Source organism: Lycium ferocissimum, chromosome 3, assembly GCF_029784015.1.
Source record: "Lycium ferocissimum isolate CSIRO_LF1 chromosome 3, AGI_CSIRO_Lferr_CH_V1, whole genome shotgun sequence".
NCBI classification, from domain to species: Eukaryota; Viridiplantae; Streptophyta; class Magnoliopsida; order Solanales; family Solanaceae; genus Lycium; species Lycium ferocissimum.
Window position 1 is genome coordinate 40,770,143 of NC_081344.1, and position 22,066 is coordinate 40,792,208.

At 35.8% G+C, this 22,066-nt stretch overlaps 2 protein-coding genes across 3 annotated transcripts; one reads left to right on the forward strand and one right to left on the reverse strand.

Annotated features, from left to right (window-relative positions):
• Positions 1 to 6,397: 6,397 nt before the first annotated feature.
• On the forward strand, positions 6,398 to 13,568 carry LOC132050227 (sucrose-phosphate synthase 4-like). Its single transcript, XM_059441373.1, is given in 17 exon segments — positions 6,398 to 7,336; positions 7,810 to 7,899; positions 8,661 to 8,836; positions 9,017 to 9,149; positions 9,438 to 9,637; positions 9,764 to 9,786; positions 9,789 to 9,956; positions 9,959 to 10,236; positions 10,350 to 10,478; positions 10,698 to 10,829; positions 10,921 to 11,097; positions 11,409 to 11,461; positions 11,531 to 11,612; positions 11,920 to 12,505; positions 12,508 to 12,758; positions 12,864 to 12,991; positions 13,120 to 13,568. Coding segments are annotated over 17 exon segments (2,997 nt in total). The 5' UTR covers positions 6,398 to 7,219; the 3' UTR covers positions 13,394 to 13,568.
• A 194-nt stretch (positions 13,569 to 13,762) lies between these two features.
• Positions 13,763 to 20,030, reverse strand: LOC132050226 (uncharacterized). Of its 2 annotated transcripts, XR_009413287.1 has the most exons (12): positions 19,756 to 20,030; positions 19,468 to 19,554; positions 17,609 to 17,742; positions 16,969 to 17,027; positions 16,839 to 16,893; positions 16,693 to 16,743; positions 15,798 to 15,837; positions 15,464 to 15,573; positions 14,772 to 14,819; positions 14,320 to 14,439; positions 14,051 to 14,184; positions 13,763 to 13,938 (listed from the first exon to the last, which is right to left on the reverse strand). XR_009413287.1 is itself a non-coding variant. In XM_059441372.1 (11 exons), exons 1-11 carry the CDS (start codon positions 19,802 to 19,804, stop codon positions 14,116 to 14,118), a joined length of 822 nt encoding a protein of 273 aa, XP_059297355.1. In that variant the 5' UTR covers positions 19,805 to 20,029; the 3' UTR covers positions 13,763 to 14,115. The 2 variants fall into 2 exon arrangements, 1 of the variants encoding a protein (XP_059297355.1); XM_059441372.1 differs by having other exon boundaries at positions 13,763 to 14,184; positions 19,756 to 20,029.
• Between the last annotated feature and the right edge of the window lie 2,036 nt (positions 20,031 to 22,066).

The following is a 22,066-nucleotide window of genomic DNA, read 5'->3' on the forward strand; positions in this document are numbered from 1 at the left end:
TTTGTCGTCTCGGATATATCGGGCAAAAGCTCGTCTTCGGTGCTTGATGGTGAAATTTATCTTGGGTCTGGCAGATACCATCAAAGATAAAAATCAGGCATCAAATCAAGACTGTGCCAAAATAATGATATTTCTCCGCCCCTTGATGAGGGCTTGAAATTGGAATATCTCACAGTTAAAGATTCTCTTATGCTGTGGAATAACTTGAAAAATAGGTATGATCACTTGAAGATTGTCATCCTTCCACAAGCACGTTTTAATTGGATCTGAGGCAATCTAATTGGTTTCGGATCATGTTAAGGGGGATTATGATGCTAACTTTATATCCCTTAATGGCTAAATGAGAATTTGCAGGAAATATATGATTATCAGAAGTGACAATATTTCTTATGCATTGTTGTGGCTACAATTAAAGATGTGTTTGAGAAGAATTCTCTACATCATATGTATGCCTGGATTTGTTGCTGAAGTAACAATATCTCAAAAAGAGTTTGTAAGCTATCACAACTTGATATACTTAAGACACGTTTAAATGATTGTGTTTTATTCCTGAAGAATGAGAACTTTCGATAAAAGCTATAAATATAGATCCATTCGGCAAGTGAATGTGATAATATTTAATAAAGCTTATCAATACAGACGTTTAATAACCTACGAGGTAGAATATTTGAGAAGAAATATTCAGAATATTTTATGCTTTACTCCTGAAGTAGTAAGATTGTGAAAATTACTCCTGTAAAAGTAAATAGTAAGACTCTGAATTCTACTCTAAAGTAGTAGAACTCTTGAAATCTACTCCTGAAGTAGTAGATATTTGAAATTGAAGTCTTTGGAAGAGATTACATATGATAGCACCATTCAATCTAGATCGTAATTGTTACGATCGGAATATAAATTGTAGTAAACCTGAAGTTTACTAGTAATAAAAATGGTTATCATTTGAGACTACAAATGATTGAAAGATTAAATATCTCCAAGTTATTACGGGTAGAAAACACGTGTGTGAAACGTTACCCGAGGATAATGGGATCACATGTCACAATAAATCAGAAGTTTATGACATAAAATCTCATGCAATAGTAAATCAGAATTTTACTAAAACAAATAGCACTCATCATGGTAAACTTGAAGTTTACTAGTATAGATAATTTTATCAGTTGACATGACCGTTCTGGTCGTTCTGATTCAAATCTGATGTGCTAATTGAGTATTCAGAATATATTGGAGAACTAGAAGATTCTTCAAGATTTCTTTTGTGTTGCTTGTTCTCATGATATATGATTACACCAGCTAATGTTCGGATTAAATCCCCTTCACCTGTGATGTGATGTCTTGAATATATGCATATAGAGATGGTCACATATACGTTTATTGTCAACTGACAGTTTGACATTTACAAAGTTGTTTGCTCAAAATAATTGAGTTGGAAGCACAATTTTCAGAATATGTAATCAGGATAATTCATCTTGATAATGCTAGTTTATATCTAAGGTGGTTTGGCATTGAATGCCTCCATAATATAGCTAAACCATTGCTTATGAGAACATAGCTTCAAATGTTGGTCTGAGATATGATATGTTGCAGACAACGACACTTGTATGCTTCAGACCAATAAATTATGATAAATTCTTCCCTCATAATTGGTTCAGGGTCAGAAACTAGAGATTTCCATCTTATAGCTTTTGATGTGTGGTATATGATTAATGGATATACCATGATGCACACAGATGGATTTCCCAAAGAAAATGGGGATATGTGTTAGTTTTTCTAATATAAGGGGGAGAGAATATGCAGCTAAGAAATATGTTGTGAATTATCATCAGTATGATCCTCAGATAATTCAAGTCAAATGTTGGAAGCATTTGCTGACCCAACTATTTCATATTTCATCTGCAAAATGCTCTTAATGTCCCTGAAGAACAGAGTCTACAGCATGCATGGAGTATGGTAGACCAATCGGTTTCAAATGTAATAATCCTTAAAAACGGGGAGGAGCAAATTATCAAAATGATCATAATAAGGAGGCAATGTGCTCTTGAAGAGCTACAACATAACACTTCATGAAACCTTATGGGAGGTTCAGGTACTTGAAAATAATGAAGTGATGAGATGTCAGTAAGTTATGTCGAATTGAGAACCGATACAAAATGATATCTCGTTGACGATATCTTTGATACAATATGGCGCACAATATTGTATAAAATTGTGAGGATTTGAGTTCTACGTCTCCTAAAGCATGCTGACGTAAAGCTTATTGGACTTGCAGTCCAGACATCAGAAGATGTCGCGCCATTTAACTATTAAATGGATGTTGTCACCGTATATATGCCTTACTTAATAAAATTGAAAAATTTCTGAATGATTCAAAATGTTTGCAGCATATACAAGTTCTTGGGGAACTTGTTCATAATCCTTATATGTATTAAATCAGGTAAAGTGAATGTGTTTTGAATCACCTTAGTGAATATTCATTGACAAAGGGTACAAAGATGACCGTGTTTACCTTTGTCTTTTTATGATAATCAGAACCTTTCATATTATTGTGCAAGTTGATGACTTGAATATTTTTGGAGCTCTTTAAGAGTTTTCAGAAGTAGTAGATTATCTGCTAAAAGAAGTTGAAATGAGAAATTCTATTGGTCTTGACGTACCATATTTGTGCAATTGATGCATTTATTTATCTTTGGTATAACCATGAGCATGATATAATTTCTCTCCTTCATAGAGATATTGAAATAAGATAAATTGCATATTGCCAATGAAAGCCCTAACATGAATGTGTTTATCCTAACAAATGTTGTCAAGTGTTTTGATATACAGGGCATTCATCTGATCGACATAAGAGTTTGATCCAAATATGTAATTTATTTGCATGAAGGATTACTGTCGTACCATGCTGTTTTACATGACATTCAAATTGATAACAATAACTTATAAATCAAGTCAAGAATGTACTTGGCGTGATTGCGACAATATTATATGACGATGATGTAACTCTATCTAAGGAAGGAAGATGCAGAATCATCAACCAGTTCGTCAAATGATTATTTGACAGATCTGATCACAAATGCTCCGCCAACCTCAAGATATGATAAGTTAGGTAAATAAGATCGGAGTACATCATCTTTAAGAATTATGTGATGCTTTAATCAGGGGAGTAAATACTCGATGTACTCTTTGTTTCTTAACTAAGGTTCTATCCCATTTGGATTTTTCTGGTAGGTTTTTAATGAGTCTGCTAGCAATGCGTATTACTAGATACGTGTACTCTTTTTCCTTCACTAGGATTTTTTCACTAAATTTTTCTTAGTAAGGTTTTAATGAGACACATTATCTATTAATGAACATCCAAGGTGGAGTGTTATAAATACACTGTATTATGGATGTCCATTCAAATACACGATTTCCTGGATAAGCTTGTAATTGGATAAACTTGCAATCAAACAGGCAGCTTGCAAGTAGCTCGTACGGCAGCAGGTTGCCGTAGCGGCTTCGAAAAGCCTTGCGACGACTTCCTCGGAGCTTGCAATCAAACGAGGCAACTTGCGAGTAGCTCAAGCAGGTAGCTTGCAAGTAACTCAAGCAGGCAGCTTGTCAGCAGCTTCTGAAAAGCCTTCCAGAAGCTTCCTGAAAATTCTCGCATCATCTTCTTTTCTTCTATAAATAGGAAGTCAATTCAGTTTAGCAATAAAATCTCTCTTACTCTCCCCCAACTTCTTCGGTATATTTCTTATTGCCGTGTACTGTTAATATTATTTCATAACAAAAATTACTCTTACACTTTGATGAAGCGTTTTCTCCATAAAAAATACACTTTTTAACTAATACTTTAATATCCTTTTCACCATTACTAACATAATTTACGGAAAAGGGTCAAAGTTATGACTATACTATTCGCTGAGGAGCATTTATCTTCTGTTAAAAATTGGCCAGTTTTATGACCTCATATTTATCTACTAAGTTTCAGTCCCAAATAAGTTGGGTAAGACACATGAATCCTCATTTTTTTTTCATTTAAACTGACATCATAGCATAACGAAGAGATTTAAAAATATAGATAAATAATACCAATAACAATAATAAAAGTGAATTTAGAACTTATCGTCAGCTAGTAGTCATATGTGAAGTTTTCTTTTTCATTATGCCCTGTCTTTAGCTAAGTTTAAGCATTTGTAGGTCTTTTGAGATAATTTCGTTTCATGTTATTGTAGGTCTATTTCGTCCTCTTTTAATATTTCTACTCTTAGCTCGCTTGTGTTCTTCCCTCTTATCTCTCGTGTATCCATTTCAAGCCATGTCGCATTTTATTCTCGATGTGTGCTACTTGCCCCTTCTGGCGAATGTGGTCATTTTTAATTTTATCTAATTTGGTATGACAACACATCTATCTTAGCATCTACATCTCTGTAACGCTCACCTCGTGGATATGTTGAATTTTAGTAGCCCGACATTCATAATCATATGACATAACCCCTCTTATAGTTGTTCTACATATATAACTTAAATTTCAGTTTGGTAGGTATTCTTCTATCACATAACATTCCGGTAGCACTTCTGCATTTTAACCATTCAGCTTTAATTCTATGTATGACCTCTACATATTATTCCATTCTCTTGAAACCTAGATATTTAAAATGTTTGCATTTTAGTGCCGTAGTGTAGTCTAGTCTCATCTGATTTCTCTTTTCTTGTGCTGATTAAACCTCCTTACTCTCTAACGTATTTCTCCATAGTTCAAGTTTTTAGTTGACACCCTCGCTAGCTTTGTCAATTAACACAATATATCAACAAATAGCATAGACCATGGGATATCCTCTTGTATTGTGTTGGTCAGATCATTTATAACTAGGTTAAACAATTGTAGGGACTCAACATCGATCTCTGGTGTAGACTCACTATTATGAAAAACTCCTTTATATCACCTAACATTGTTTTCATGCTAGTGACGGCTCCTTCATACATGTCCTTTATGATAGTAATATTTATATATTTAATATGAATTCTTTTCTCTTCACCACCTATCAAAGGATTATGTGTGGTACTCTTATATGCTTTCTCTAAATCAATAAACTCACGTGTGAGCCATTTTTCTTTTGGCTATAGATTTCCATCAATCTTCTTAGTAAGAAATATATTTTTTGTTGTAGGTCAATTTTTCTTTTCAGGCATAAATTAAAATTGATTCTTTTTCACCTTTGTCATGTTTTTAAGTCTACGCTCTGTCACTCTTAAGAGTTTCATCCTATGACTTATATGAGTGTAATGCCACAATAATTTGCACAACTTTGAATATCTTCTTTATTCTTATATATTGAAATCAAGGTACTCTTCCTCTATTCATTGGACATCCTGCATATTCAGAGGCGGATCCAGGATTTGGTGATTTCAGTTGTCACACTGTCCAAATAGGGTAAAAGGGTCAGTTTCTTTAATTTTGGGCTACGATTCGGATTATTTATCTTTTTCGATTTATATAGATGAATCAAGCGAATATGCAAATTTGTTTAGTATTGTTCTCTTTTAAATATTCTGAGATTAAAGATACTAACTAGTCCACTTTTTTTAATAGGAATAAGAAGTCTTATTCTCTAAAACTTTGAGAAAAAAAAATTCACGTTAAAAATTCAAACTTGTATAACCGTCTAATACCGTTACCTCAATATATTCCTACTTTATTGCCTTTGTGTGTTATTGCATATATAAGTTAAGAGAGAATCAAGAATTGTAACTTCAACCTCCAATCTTCACTTGGCGCGAACATTGATGAAAGATCAAAATAACCTTTAAATTTTAAAACATAATAATTTTCATCATTATTAAAAACATAAAACTTAATTTACTATTTAAATATATTCTTATTAATACTTATGTGATGTTTCAAAATTTAGTACTCATTGATATGAAAATACACAAACAACACACGTATTAATAAATTAATACTTGAGTCTTAAAGAAAGAGGAAGTTAAAAAAGTCAAGAATTAATTAAAGCAAAAAAGAGTGAATTTGGATTAATAAAGAAGAATTAAACAAAAAGACAAAAGATGAAAATGAATAAAGCTGAAGCGTGTATGCAAGCAAAAGAGCAAGCCAAAAAAAAGTGTTGTAGGCGATATTCGAACTCTCGTCGCAGGTATGGTATGCTATCCCTTTCGCCAGTGGCACTTTTCGCTCATTTCTTATTCCAGGTGGCAAGATCAGTATATACACTATTTCTTATACAAATACACACACATATATATGAAATTTCAACCAAGGAGTCCGGGTGCCGTGGCATCCCCACCCTCATACATAGATCTACCCCTATGCATACTACCACTCTAGTATAGCATTGAATGGCTTGGTGACCATTCCACTTCAACATCTCCTAGGCACTTTCAAACTTCTATACGGATTCTACGACTATGGCTAAAGTTCTATTACTCACAGATGTATGTAGATCTAAAATGTTGTTCTCCTGGTTTGAGTTGAACAATTACTTTGGTCTCTCCATCTTTCTTTGATTTTGTTATCTCCTGTCAACACTTATTGAGAATTGTCCTTAATATACTTCACTTAGTTTAAGTCCTTGCCCTTATTTTCTTTTAGTCGTGCTAGTTTAAACAATTACTCCTCCACTTTTTATATTTCTAGCTTTTGATACGAGCCATCTAAAGCTTCCCCTAGAGTTTTACTAATAACCTTTTGCTAGATTTTCAATTTCTTTAAATTCTTTTTATCTCGAAGGAATTGAAATTATTTTTAATGAAAAACTGCTGATTATTTCGTATCTTCTTGTCTTCAATGACGGATTCAATGATATTATTGGACAAAGCAAAATTTTATACCATTCTATTGTGATATTCACCGTAAAAATAGACATGAATTTAGTTTTATCATGAAAAGGTTTTTCATAAATTTTTGAATTGAATTTGACAAGATGCAATGAAAGATTTGTTTTTAATTGCTGAAATTAGTGACTATTCATGTGAAGAGGTGGTGCAATAGGGAAATTATATTGGTGGTTAATAATAATAAAAAAATTCTTCGCCAGGAATTTGTTAAAAGTAAGGAAGAAAAAGTAAAATAAAAGAAATGAAAAAGGGCCAAAATTGCCCCTGTACTTTTTGTCGAGGAACCCATTTGCCCTCCATTAACAGTTGAGCTGTTTTAAAAAAACTGAAAACAGTAAGTATTGAAGACAGAAGCAGCAGCTTCAAGAATAATAAAATTGAGGAAAATATGAGGTTTGAAAAGTTTGAAATCCAGAAAGAGAAGCTGTTTAGTCCCACTAAGTACTTTGTTGAAGAAGCTGTCAATAGCTTTGATGAGTCTGACCTCCACAGAACTTGGATCAAGGTCACTTCCCCAACTTTAGCTCACAGATTAATGATTTTCAATTTTCTTTCATCTCTCAGCTATATATTACCTTTGCTTCTCGGGGTTGGAGATGAAGATTTAATTAGAGATATAACCGTCTAACCTTTGCTGCTCTCTCATGCATGTTTCAAAATTATTAACTCATTGGTAACCATAAATGCCCACAAGCTAGCAAGAATATCAGTTACCACAAAGAAAGCGCTCTTATGGGCTAAGTGGCGTTTTTATCTTTAAAAGGTAATCACTGACAGTGTTAAGTGATTTTTACCCTAACATCAGTGTACTTTAAAAAAAAAAAAAAAAAAAAAGGAATGACATGCACAGACGCACTCGTCTCTATTTTTACTTGGTTCTATTCTGCAAAAAAAAGTAGTGTAGATGTACATATGCTTAGAGAAATTGATGGGAAGAATTAAAAGCATTGAATGAAAATGAAAGAAAGGATATTGCAGGTAGTGGCAACAAGGAATTCTCGTGAGAGGAATAATAGGCTCGAGAATATGTGCTGGCGCATTTGGTATCTTACCCGCAAGAAGAAACAAGTACTTTCTCTTCTTTTATATGTTATATTATATTCCACCTTAGAAGTATATGCACTACTCCCTAAGCTGCATATAGCATTCCTTTCTACTTGAAAGGAAGAAAGTCATAAATGTTACTAACATGTTAAAGGAAGGAAGAAGGGGTCTCATGTCCTTTGATGGAATTTGCCTACGTGGTAAACTTCAACCATATTTGCTAAATATTTGAATGTCTTCAAAAAATATCACTTTTTGTTATTACCCAAAAAAAAAAAAAAAAAAAAGAGCTTACAAACTCTAAAACAAACAAGTAATGTCTGAAGTCAACAAGCACTGGAAAAACGTCTAGACTGTTGAGTAATATACTTTTGTCAGGGTCATGTCAACAATTAGAGCCTGTTTGGCTGGGCTTAAAAAAAACAGCTTATAAGCTGGAAACAGCTTATAAGCCCAAAAAAAAATAAGTTGGGTAGCCTAACTTATTTTTTTTGGCTTATAAGTTGTTTTAAACTATAAATCGCTTTTTAGATAAAAAAGTCAAACGGGCCAATTATTTTTTTTTTATTTTAAGTGACAAATGACTTTTAAAGACTAACAAACACTCGAAAAAAACAAATTTATAAGCAACTTATAAGCCAATCCAAACGGGCTCTTAGTATTCAATTTTTATAATAATACAGCCAAAAGATAACCTTAAAAGAAGAACTCACATTAGAAAATATATAAAAATATACTACTTAGCAGCTTGAAGATAGTTTTCTTGTGACTCTGAGAAATTGCAGATAGCCTGGGATGATGCACAAACACTAATAAAACGGCGACTTGAACTAGAGAAAGGTCGTTTTGATGCAGCAGAAGATCTTTCTGAACTTTCAGAAGGTGAGAAGGAGAAAGGAGATAAAATACCATCAGATCATTCTAACCATGCCATATCAAGGATTAACTCGGATACACAGATGTGGTCTGATGAAGATAAACCAAGGCAACTCTACACTTGATCAGGTAAATTCAGATTGTTGTAATAGTGAAGTAACAAATTGTTCAACGGGTAGTGCATGGTTCAACAACACATCAAGAGCAAGAAAAAAGAAAAGAAAAGCAATATGACATATACATGCCCAATACAAGATTAAACAAGTATAACAACCAAACATACTATCAAACATTGGTCAAACAAGGTTTATGCTATGTTTACTGTTTATTGTAGTACCCATGGGTTGGTGCGTGGAGAAAACATGGAACTCGGACGAGATTCTGACACCGGTGGTCAGGTAGTGATATTACCTGTCATCTTTGTTCCGAGAACTTAAATCAATAAAACTATTTCCTCTAAATCTTCTATTCAGGAGAACATGTTCAACTGAAAACACACAAGAAAGTTTGAATGTTAATCCAAATAGCAGAAATTGACACTTTGTGTAACAAGACTGGACACGTGATCCCGAATTGACAACCCAAAAAACTCCCTTGTAGTCCATTCCTCTTTCCTAGAGGTTTACTGTAAGTGGTAAACACAAGAAGTTTATTGCAATTTTGTGTTTTGTTAAATGAATGATCAGGTGAAGCACGTAGTTGAGCTTGCTCGAGCATTTGCAAACATGAAAGGAGTTCATCGAGTTGATCTCCTGACTCGGCAGATCACATCCTCAGAGGTTGACTCTAGCTATGGTGAGCCAATTGAGATGCTCTCATGCCCATCTGACGCTTTTGGCAGCAGTGGTGCCTACATAATTCGAATCCCCTGCAGGCCACGTGACAAGTAATGCTGCCACTCTACACTTGGCACATCTTTTATAAAATGTTGTTCAAAACCACTAATTGCATATCATACTTATCCACCTATTTGGTTCATCTTTCCATTTTTTGAACATTATCTTTGTGACAGGTATATTCCAAAAGAATCACTCTGGCTTACATACCATAATTTGTTGATGGGGCATTAAGCCACATTGTGAGTATGGCAAGAGCTATAGGGGAGCAAGTAAATGCTGGAAAAGCAGTGTGGCCTTATGTGATTCATGGGCATTATGCTGATGCAGGAGAGGTAGCAGCCCGCTTGTCTGGAACCTTGAAGAAACCTTAATAGGACACTCACTAGGAAGAAACAAGTTCGAGCAATTGCTTAAACAGGGCAGACTCACCAAGGGGGACATCAATGCCACCTACAAGATAATGAGGAGAATAGAAGCAGAAGAATTGGGACTAGATACCGCTGAAATGGTGGTAACTAGCACAAGGCAAGAGATTGACGAACAATGGGGTTTGTATGATGGTTTTGATATTCAGCTAGAGAGGAAACTCAGAGTTAGGAGACGGAGAGGAGTGAGTTGCCTCGGGAGATACATGCCGAGGATGGTGGTGTGCACTAAATCAACTAGTTAGTTCTTGTTCAAACAAAGCCAAAATGGTTTCTGACCAAGATATGAAGAAATTTAAAGTAAAGTTTGTATCTGATGATTATGAAAAACTAGGTTATACCACCGGGGATGGACTTCAGCAATGTGAACGCACAAGATTCACTGGAAGGAGATGGAGATCTCAAGTCATTGATTGGCGCAGACAAAAGGCAAAAGAGACCTATACCACATATATGGTCCGAGGTTGGACATCTTTCACATTTACGTAGCAGACTTTCCTAACTGTTTCTTGAAGCCAATACCAAAAACTTTTGCAAATACATCATAATGGATAAGAGAGAAGCAGCAAGATGTAGACTAGGTTGAAATAATTGATGACAACTAATTAATAATGTCATCAATTGGTCTAGGGTTGTCTATTAACGTTTTTAGCCAATGTCTCCTGTATCTTCATGAATGCAGATCATGCGATTCTTCGTTAACCCTCACAAGCCTATGATACTTGCACTGTCACGTCCAGATCCTAAGAAGAATGTAACTACTTTGCTCAGGGCTTTTGGAGAATGTCAAGCACTTCGAGAACTAGCCAACTTGGTAGGGCTAAGTTTATCTGCAACCTCCTTTAACTGTAACAGATGCTAGTGGATGAGTGCAGAGTCTAATTTAACTGTAAATTGTTTTGCAGACACTGATCCTAGGTAACAGAGATGACATTGATGGCATGTCCAATATCAGCTCTGCAGTACTCACAACAGTAATAAAGCTCATTGATAAGTACAATTTGTATGGCCAGGTGGCATATCCAAAGCATCATAAGCAACCAGAGGTTCCTGATATATATCGTCTGGCTGCAAAAACTAAGGTAACTCAGAGAAATAATATATAAGCAAGTATGAGGACTTGGGCATTTTCCCACCAAGAACAGAACTATGTAGGTCTCATGGGTTTGTAGTCATTGTCTATGCCTTGTCCATAATAGAGATGCCGCTGTCCATTGGGTCTGTGTGTGCAGGAGGATAATCAAGACAGGGTAGAGCTATTTCAGTGATCCACTTATATTTGTTTCTTCCATGCTTTAAAAGATGACAATCGAACTGACACTTCTTTAATCAAAGTTCTTCAATTCCATAATATGACTGCCAATAACTCTTAAATGGTGATTTATCCTTGAAGGGTGTGTTCATCAATCCAGCTCTTGTTGAGCCATTTGGCCTGATCTTATTGAGGTAACTCCTAAATTACATCACATGAAGTTTTAGCAGCTGACGCTTTGTATGAAAAATGTTACAGTTCAGGAAAATCTTCTTTGTGCAGGCAGCTGCTTATGGTTTGCCTATAGTTGCTACCAAAAATGGAGGGGCAGTAGATATACTCAAGGTAAACACTAGCTGGTTGAACATTAATGTTAATACATTTCTAGATATAAAGTTACCCATTGGAAACTTAAATTTTGCAGAATAAAAGTTGGGGTAGAATTACAGAGAAGTGCACAAAATCTCGATAATAAATAGCTCATGCAACACATGACTTTTAGGAACTTCCGAAAAGTGATGTCCCAAGCTTTCTGTTGCAAACTTCCCTGTATTTTTCCAAATAGTTATCTTTTTAATTCTATGGACACCTCAAAGTGGTGACTTATTGTAATTTAAGGATGAATATAATGAGGAACATAATGTTCAATCAGGCACTAAACAATGGGCTACTCATTGATCCCCGTGATCAAAAATCCATAGCAGATGCTCTTCTAAAGCTTGTTGCTGAAAAGAACCTACGGCTGGATTGCCGTAAAAATGGCCTAAACAATATCCACTGTTTCTCATGGCCAGAGCACTGCCAGAATTACCTCTCCCATGTTCAACGCTGCAGAAATCGCCACCCTGCCAATCCTCTTGAGGTCATGAAGCCAACTCCTGAAGAACCTATGAGTGAATCATTAAGAGATGTTGAAGACCTATCTCTTAAATTTTCCATTGATGTGGATCTCAAGGCCAATGGAGAGCTTGATATGGCAAAAAGGCAGCAGGAACTTGTAGACATACTCTCACGGAAAGCTAATTCAATTAACAAGCCTATTATTAGCTACTGCCCTGGGAGAAGGCAGGTCCTATATGTACTGGCAATTGACTGTTACAACAGCAAAGGATCTCCAACTGAGACCTTATCTCTAATGGTCAAGAATATAATGCAAGTTGCAGGATCCAGGTCCAGCCAAATAGGTCTAGTTTTTTTGACAGGGTTGAGTCTACAAGAGACTAAAGAAGCGCTAAATAGTTGCCCAAAAATTTAGAACATTTTGATGCATTGATTTGCAGCAGTGGAAGTGAAATATACTACCCATGGAGGGACTTAGGACTAGATGACGACTATGAAGCCCACATTGAGTACCGGTGGCCGGGTGAGAACATTAAATCAGCAGTGCTGAGACTTAGTAGAATCGAAGAAGGTTCTGCGCATGACATTGCACAATGCTCCAGTGCATGTAGCTCTCGATGCTACTCATATAGCATCAAGCCAGGAACCGGAGTAAGATTGCTAAGCTACTCTTGATGTTCAAAGTTAGACAACACAAATAGAAATATACAAAATGGTTTTCCCATTTGCATCCTGATAATAAATTACACGTGCCAGGTAAGGAAGGTTAATGACCTTCGTCAGAGGCTACGCATGAGAGGCTTCCGTTGCAACGTTGTCTACACACATGCTGCATCAAGGTTGAACGTGACACCATTATTTGCATCGAGATCCCAAGCACTTACGTAAATCCTTTCATTCCTTTACTAATCTTTGGTCTAGTGATGCTACTGTTCTTTGGTTAGCAGATACTAGGAAAGATCAATTGAACATAAAATTTGTCACAATCACTCCTTTTCTGCATGAAATGCAGGTATCTCTCAGTTAGGTGGGGAGTTGCTCTTTCCAATATGGTTGTTTTTGTGGGGGAAAAGGGAGATATGGACTATGACAGCCTGCTTGTGGGACTTCACAAGACTCTTATTCGAAAACGAAGTGTGAAACATGCCAGCGAGAAGCTTCTTCACAATGAAGACAGCTTTAAAACAGATGATGTAGTGTCTCTAGATAGTACAAACATATGTGCAGCTGAAGGATATGAACCCCAGGATATATTTGCAGCCTTGGAGAAGTTAGGGGTCATGTGAAGTCTCGGATGATGCTTTTAATTTGCAACATCACATGTAAAACTTCAGTAAAAAATAAGCATTCAAGTAAAAGTTTGGGAAAAAGTTCGGGTTTCAATCTTATACTGTGTAAAAATATCAAGTCACATATACAAGTCATAGCACAGCTAGAGTTCAAAACACACTGAACGAATATAACAACTAGTTTTATCTGATATCTTAGAGGACTGCATTTTGATAATCTTCAATTTTAGTCCACTATAGCTACAGAAAGCACCATCATCTTCCAACTTATCTCATGAAGTCTGCACGTGCTTGAATGTTTGAACCAAATGCGCACCTCCATAATGTTGTAATCTGAGGTGTCGCAATAGATGAAAAAGTTTCTATTGTAGTCTATTAGACTTTGTTTTCCGATATATCATATAGTTAGCACACGTGTGATGAAATGTCCAATTTTCTATACGAGAAAGACTCAGCTTAAGTTCAGTCACGTGTATGCTATTCATTCAAGCAGAACTCTACTAGCATTTGATAAGTAGCTTTTACATAGAACACAGATACTACTGCAACAAAGTACAAACCACATTATTATGCCATCTCAACAACTGCAACAGCTTCGCTGCATTATCTTCCCCATTTTTCTCAAACTATCTTGACCATTATTTACAAAAGTACCTGTTTAGTACTGAAGAAAGTCCACCACCTTGCTAGTTAAAGTACTTGCCTGACCCTGGTCACTTTCATCCACAAAGATCCATGTCTATCTTGAACTCCTCTCCACAAGAACAATTGATACTGTGGGAAATTCTCTGAAAGCAAAAATTACTAATTGAGATTGAAAAAATCAGTTGATAAATTAACTCCATCAATTGGGATATTTGGAATTTCTTTAAAGTCTAACATTGATGTCAAAGTGCAAAGAAAGAGTGGATATTTCTCAATACCATCAATTTTGCAATCTGGAGTTGTAAAGACTGCAGATACTCTGCCTCTCCAGCTTTGTCAAAGAGAAGTGCTTGGTACTCTTCTTGTAAGGATTTGTTATCCATTTCCCTGAGTTGTGTCTGCACAATAATGCATGATGGTTGATGATTGACCTTTGGAGGCTGATGCTTTGAATTGTAGAAAGTATATTTTCTTTCAATTATTTTGATTCAAAAATTAGAAGCTATGAACATTTTCTTTTTCCCCAAAGTAGATGTCGTGATTTCAACTTTCTGATCTCCCAATAAGTTAAATTTGATGCATTTTGCTGGTCAACCATATCCAAAGCACATGTTTGTTGCGTAATAGCAAATGCCAAGATCGATTTGACAAGCACTTGTTTTCATTATCGAAAGAGAAATGTTTTGAGCTAAGACTGAATTTAATATATATAAAATAGATTGTAACTGACCTTGACATCCATCATCTTCGAGTTCACAAGCTCAATACATCTCCTTACCTGTCAAAGCAGGATGCCTTTCAGATTCTTGTATTTGAATGAAACTGAAAATTACTGTATTTGAATCAGAAACAAAATAAATAAAATCTCATATGTTAATTTCCCTCATATTAATCTTAACAGTAGAATTTCGAGATTTTCCTTTCTTCTGTGCAGGAGTCAGGATTGGGGGATTTAGGTATTGATAAAACATAGATCTTAGTGTGGATTTAAAGTATATAAATAACCATTAAAGCACCAAAGGCTTCCATGGAAGAGGAAAAATGTTGCAACTACTGTACTGGTTAATTAAGAAAGTCAACTTCAGTAGCGAGGACAATACAGGGGGTATGATATCCTGTAACAATTCTGCTTTGGGATACAAGAATCTGAGGGGTAAGGGTCAACTTTACCTTCAAATGTTGAAACTAGAAAAGGAAGAAAGACTTCTAGGATCATTGAAGATCTCTGACCTCCATTCTGACATATCAACAAAGCGACTCGGTAGGAAAATGTGTCTAGACGGAAGGATATACTTCAATGGTTCATGACAAACAACTAATGGTAATAGCAATATCTTTTTAGGGTCTTTCTTTGTTTTTCAGTTCCCGAGGAAAGGCTTGTCACCACACAAAAACGGAATGGTCAGAACTGTTTAAGCAAACCTGGCTGCTCTCCGTGACAAGTTTGGACTTCAGCTCACTCAGCTGGTTAAGCTTTGTTTTGGCGTCTTCCAAATTCATCTTCAGGATTTCTGCCATGTTATCCTGATTCTCTGTAAATCAATACGATTTGCTTCAAACAGGACAAACAGGAAAAAGAAAAAGGATAAAGAGAAAGAAAAAGAAGTTCAGGCAGAGGTGAATATATAGTCTACAGGGTGATTCCAAAATCAGCTTGTAGCATATTGAGATGCTACTGTTGCTAAATGGTCATTTTTATCATTTGCATTAACCCACTGACATCATGAAAAGAGAATATAAACTAACAGTGCCATACCTTCAATTTGACCAGTTTTCTCACCAATTTTGTCCGTCACCTGAATGCTTTAGCCATCAGTTCCAGTAGAAAATTTTATGATGAGTAAAAATCTTTTTCAGATAAGCCACTCTAGCATATTGGCCAAGAAAAAGCTACTCCAACCCATTTTGTGGTAGAATGACAGCCTGACTAGGCAGCAAGTAGTTACTCTACTGACAATGTTGATAGAGTATCTACGAAGTTGGTGTAACGAAGGAAACATCATATCACCAGTTAGTTTATGCTCAAACTTGAATGTCAGATCACCAAGCCATGGCTCATACGTCAAAGTTTTCCAAAAAAGTGCCATTTGGGAATTACAAGAAACTACAAAGTATTGTCAAATCAAAATACATCAAATCCAAAACCACTATGTCTTCAAATCCATTGAACAAAAATTCTTATAGGGAGAATGCAAAGCTAAATTGAGTGAATAAAAAATTGAATCTAAGCAGCTTGTCTCGGCCAAACCCTTGGGCTTCATAAATTTCAAGTCAGTTTGATAGTTGCACTTGGTAACTACAGAAAATTTGTAAACCTACAACACATTCAAATATTGCACTTGAAAAGATATGAATAACATAATTTAAACTGTAATCATACTATTCTTAGTAACTTATACTTCGTAAGGATCTTATTTGCTTTCAGAACTTGAAATGGAATGTATGCATTTGTTTATCTTAGAATACGCCTCTTGTTATTACCTCGACCTGGATTTTGAGCATTTGTTTTTCACTTCATTGGGTGTTTATATACACAAATTAAAAAATCTTACTCAGTTTATCTGTTGACAATTTATAATTCCAAGACAATCCGTAGAGAAGAGCACAAAAATACAGAAAGAAAAAAGAGCATTATGACTTAGTAGAAATACCTGGCCCTTCTCTCCAACACACAAGTTCTGTTTGTAATCTTTGATCCAACCCTAAAAGTAGGAACCATTACTTGGGTTCAAAATAAAGGTTATATAGTTGAACAATCTAAGTGGAAAACAACAGAGAAGGGAACATGGATAAAAACCTGTTGTTCTCCTAGCTGAGCATTTACTTCTTTAACAGTCTTAGCATAATAATCACTGTTATGACAACCACATGCATTTAGCATTATGTATTGTCCATCAGAAATCTTTGATATATGCTTTTCAAGTTACCTTTTCTGTAGAAGTTTTGCTGACAGGTTGTTTCTTTCTTGTTGAAGGAGCTCTGATGTCTGTTTGACAAACAAGGATCAAAGAATATATGCTATATCACATGATTCCCAAAGACAGCCAACTTTCCTTATCAGAAGATAAGTTTATGAAAAGTAAGAACTTGCAAACCTATTTCCTAAATAACCAAAATTCTTCTCCCTTCTATGCAACAAAGCTAAGAATTTGAACTCCAAAGATTGTTATTCTTTTAAGTACTGCAAGAACATAGTACTTTATAGCTTGACAGTCAACTACTAGTCTACTTCCATATATGCATTTCTTCATCCTTCTTTCAACAATATGTTTTAGAGAAAAGACGAGACCAATGTTTCACTTTTTACATAAATTTCATCCCCACTTCTGAAAATAGAGGATTGAAACTAGCCTAATCTTTATGTCGAAACACATTTACTTCTAAACTTCTGATTTAGAACCCATGTCTAGTTGGATTATGGCTGTTAAGCTGAGAACATACAGAGTACCTATTTCTGGTTTCATGTACCAAATTTAGAAACATCACTAATCCCACCCATCAAGGGCAACATGAAACTTTTAGTTTCAGCTCCGTTTCAAAGTTAGCTGATCCCAGCTCATAGTTTACCTGGTTGAGGGTGGATGAATCAGCTTCTAAAGAAGCATTTTTTCTTTGTTTTTCCAAAATCATGGAACAGATCTGCCCCTTTTTCTCCAGTATCCTCACAATTTCCTCTCTGAGATGGCTTGTCTGACATTTCACTGCATTGTTAAGCAGTTCAGAAAATGCGGTTTAGTTGTTGCAGAGCTCTGTTATTCCACATGGAAAGTAATATGTGATTATTAGAAAAACATGAGGGAAAAGAGAAATCAATGCTCTCTAAGGTAGAAAAGTCTTTTTTAAGATTAAGAGCTCCACAATATGCATCTTTCATGCAATAGACCAAATTGCAAGAGATGAAGCAGAAAGTGAAGCAAGGTCAAGATAAATTCTAATGGTTTCAACCCTGTGAAAATAACAAAGATTCTGGAAGTGCCCATCCACAACCCCCATCAAAGAAGAAAAAAGACAAAAGGAAAAAGAAAAAATCTAACAGCAAAAGTGGGACATGACGGGCTTATGTTCCCCAAAAATAAACAGGTATCCAATTCCATCTGTTAAACTTATCACCTGTGGGTAAAATTCTATGCAGAAGAAAAAAACACAGGAATGCAAGGGACACTGCACATGGATAAGCAAAAAAAAAAAAAAGGGAAGGAAAAAAGCTTTAATCATTGCAGTACTGTCGTAATTCTCCCCCTATCATAGTAATAGATGAATATGTAACTGAATCTCATAATTTGGTCTTCTTAGGCCTTCAAGATCTGATGCATGCCTCAAAGATGTCATTTCATCATGCATTATGACCATAGCTTAAAAAGATAACAGTGATAGAGGGATAGAGTAATAGCCCGTTATCAATCGAATTCCGACCCATGCGTTATTGGCCATCAGGATTTTCTCAGTTATCCAAAAAAAAAAAAAGGGCGATAGAAGGAAAGATGGAAAAGACCGCGGAAATCAAAATAGCAAGTGTCGCAAGTGGAAATCCTTGTTTAAGAATCCCTAGGCACATGATCACAACACGTGATTACTGTATGTATTGTCCACAGTCTTGATCTCATATGAACTCTTTTTTTTTTTTTTTTTTTTTTTTTTTTTTTGAAGTAAAAAGATATCATTAAAATCATCAAGAAGATGCAGAAATTTACAGAGCTGAGTACAAGGACTCACAAACAAGAGTAAGCACAGTCAGTTCTATCAACTAGAGACTTAAAATCTAAAGAAGTGACAAAATCCAAAAAGAGCTCAATGCTAGACACAGGAGTCAGCTTGAGCCAGCAAAAAAGCTGTATCAAGCACTTTGATTTTAGGGAGACACTTGAAGTTGAGAATTCCATCTAAATATCTTCTATTTCTCTCTGACCAGATGCACCAAAATAGCTCCAGGAACCATTAACCAAATATTCTTGATAGTCTTAGGCAATAGAAAACCAGAATAAATAACAAGAGCGAGCCAGCAATAGCATAACTTCACCAAATGAGAAGTATAAAGGCCAATCGATCACATTCAAACTAAAGTTGGCACAAGAGCTCCCCTACAATTGCATAGACATAAACAATTCGTTTGCACTCTTACTTCTTCTAGTAAATCAATGAAACAGAAGTAAGAAGGCTACCATCCATGTTATGAAAATGCCAAAAAACATAATACAACTTGGCAACACTGAACAGCCTTGAATATCTATCACAAGTCCCGATCTATGTGCAGAAGAATGATTAATCTATCCAAAAAATGACTATGTGTTTTTGCAATACATCATTAGAATGATACCGCGAAGAATTAATCGTTACTGCTTACTCACAAGATAAACTGCTAAACATACTCTCAAATTGCATAAAGTTTTGACAAAAACAAAGGAAAACAAGTCGAGGAAGTGTTTAACCTGATTTAATATCATTTTGGAGATTTAGCAGTGTAGTGATTTGCATTTGCTCCTCGGCTGTTGTCTTAACTGCTTGATCCTCCACATCTGAAAGTGATTCATCAAATTCAATTTCACACTATACACACCGTCATACGCAATTTAAAAGGTGCAAGCCTACAGATACATAAACGTAGTACGAATACACAGACGTGAACATAATTTGAGTAAACAATTTGGAGAGAAATAGGCCTAGATTGATGAGAAAATGTGAAAGTAGATAGTGTTGGAGACTGGAGAAATGAGTACCATTAATTTGAGTGCGCAGGGTCTTCATGCACTGCAAATACTCTTCCATTTTTGCAGAAATTACTCAATGCGTAGAGCTATGAGGTGTAGATTTGGTACAGAATTCGCGAGTTTCTCAAGGCAATTTTTGAAGTTTCCGACGCGGCAACGGAGGGTGAATATTCTGAATTGGAGGGAAAGCTATCAGCTGTTTGGATTTATTAGAATGTGGACTGACGAGAACATTTGGTTGATTTTTGCCGAACTGAAAAGTATACTACTCTATACAGGTACTCTACACCAGATAGGTCTTTTAAGTTTGCGTAAAGGGTCAAAAATTACCCTCTACTTTCATTTATTAGCTACTTTTGTCCCTCGTTATAAGTTGTAGTTATTTATATCCCTACCACTATGAAAATTAACAAAAATACCCCTCAATTAAAAAAATTTCCCCAATTCAACCTCAATTCCCCAATTTCACTTAAATACTCATTTTTCCTTTTAACCCGACCCGACCCCCCTCCTAAAATTGCCCTTTTTACTGTAGTTGTTATGCTCTATTTTATGTTATTTTTTAAAATTTATTTCAAAGAAAATGGTACCCTTTTATATTTGAAATTATTTAATTTAAATTTTTCATTTTATTTTTAATGACACGATTAGCCATATAAGTGTGAGAATATACCACTCATCATCTCAATTTATGTGATATAGTTTGATTAGGCATGGAGTTTAAGAGATAAAGGATAACTTTTGAAATTTGTGGTCTAAACAAGCCATATATATTTGTGTGGTTGTAAATCATTTCATTAAGGTTAAAAATGGAAGTTTTCAGTTAAATTAATTCCAAAAATATAGAAATGTAATTTTTTTTTTTTGACAGACTAAAAAGCAAAGTGTATCAGATAAATTGAGATAGAGGGGGTATTATGAGGAAATTAGTTAAAAGGTGTTTACCCGAAAAATGGTTCAGTTGAATTTGTGTTCGTGATCAAGGACACGTGGACCAAAGTGACCAGAAAAGTAATATAATTTGTAATTAAAATCGATATGAACGAAATATAAGCAAAGTAAAAGAAAAGAATAACATGAGCCTTGATGTAGCTTTGAACTGGTAGCTCCGGGGATCCGAATTAAAACAGCAAAGAAACTTAAGGACAATGCAAGTGGAAAATGTAGGTCGTGTATATCTCTTGGATTTCGTGTCCTTTACAATGAAATGACAAGCCCTATTTATACTTGGGCTAGGGGGTACACATTCTATGAATTATGCCCTCATAAATAATACTACAAATTAATACCATAGTAATAATGAGCAATAAAGAGAGCAATAATGCTTATTGTTATTTTCTAAAAGGTGCATAGTCTTTTTGTAACGGTTGACCGTTGGCCTCTTAAACTGGTACCGCGTCGCTCTAACGGACCACCGAGGACATGAATTATATCGTGCCCCTGGTGCAACAGAATTACCTTTGGAGCCATTGAATGCTGACTTGGAACTGACTCACTGTTACTGACACCTGTCATCATAATATTCGTCCAGTTGTGTTGTATGAATTTAGCCCAATACAGATAGTCCCTTGCTTCCCGGTGACTCGAACAATTATGACCGAGAGGTGGAAGAGGTTTGCACTTGACCCTTTTACGCGGGAACCGAAAACATCTAATCACATCGAACGACGCGATAGTTACCAGAGCCGTCACTGCCCATTGAAGGCGGCGTCGATTGACGCTTCATGATGACTTGCGAATCCTCGTTTTACGAAAATCAAAAGATTTTCCTTCCCTATGTAAACTCAGAATCCTCCCCAGATCTTTTTCATTCATGTAACTTATTTCTTTCCTTTCATGCACTTGCTTCTTTTACAAAAGTCGGAAAGTTCTCCACAAAAAAAAAATCGTTATCCAACTTCCGCCATGGCACTCCCACTGCCTAGCCCTATGCGCTCGCTTTCTTCTTTTTCTCACTCCTCTTAGGGTTCTCCATCCCAAAGACAAGGGAAAGCCCCTGAAACTTCCATTACTCGAGAAATTGACCTGGGTTCCCTTACCGCCGAAATCCCGCCCCTCGATTGTGCATATGTGGGAGATTTCTGTATTGACACCCGCCATGAATCAGTGGGTAAGATCAATTCTTTGATAACTAGTGACAACCTCCCTAAGGTATATGTGGACTGTAACAGGGGGCCCAAAGTCGTGTCCTTCCCAGTCGGAGCGGAAGGCAGGATGACGCACCATGTTGAGGGCTACTCCATGATTTATACATATCCCTTCACCATCGGGATTACGCTTCCAGCCCCTCTTCTAGTTGAAAATTTTTGTCGTAGGTACT

Bases quoted from the DNA above. Each gene is read 5' to 3' on its own strand.
- LOC132050226 (XM_059441372.1), bottom strand. From the start codon at position 19,804: ATGGAAGAGTATTTGCAGTGCATGAAGACCCTGCGCACTCAAATTAAT. The intron at 17,028-17,608 runs GTAAACTATGAG...TTTGTCAAACAG, and splicing joins ATTCATCCACCCTCAACCAG to ACATCAGAGCTCCTTCAACA. The intron at 15,574-15,797 runs GTATGGCACTGT...ATTGATTTACAG, and splicing joins GAAAACTGGTCAAATTGAAG to AGAATCAGGATAACATGGCA.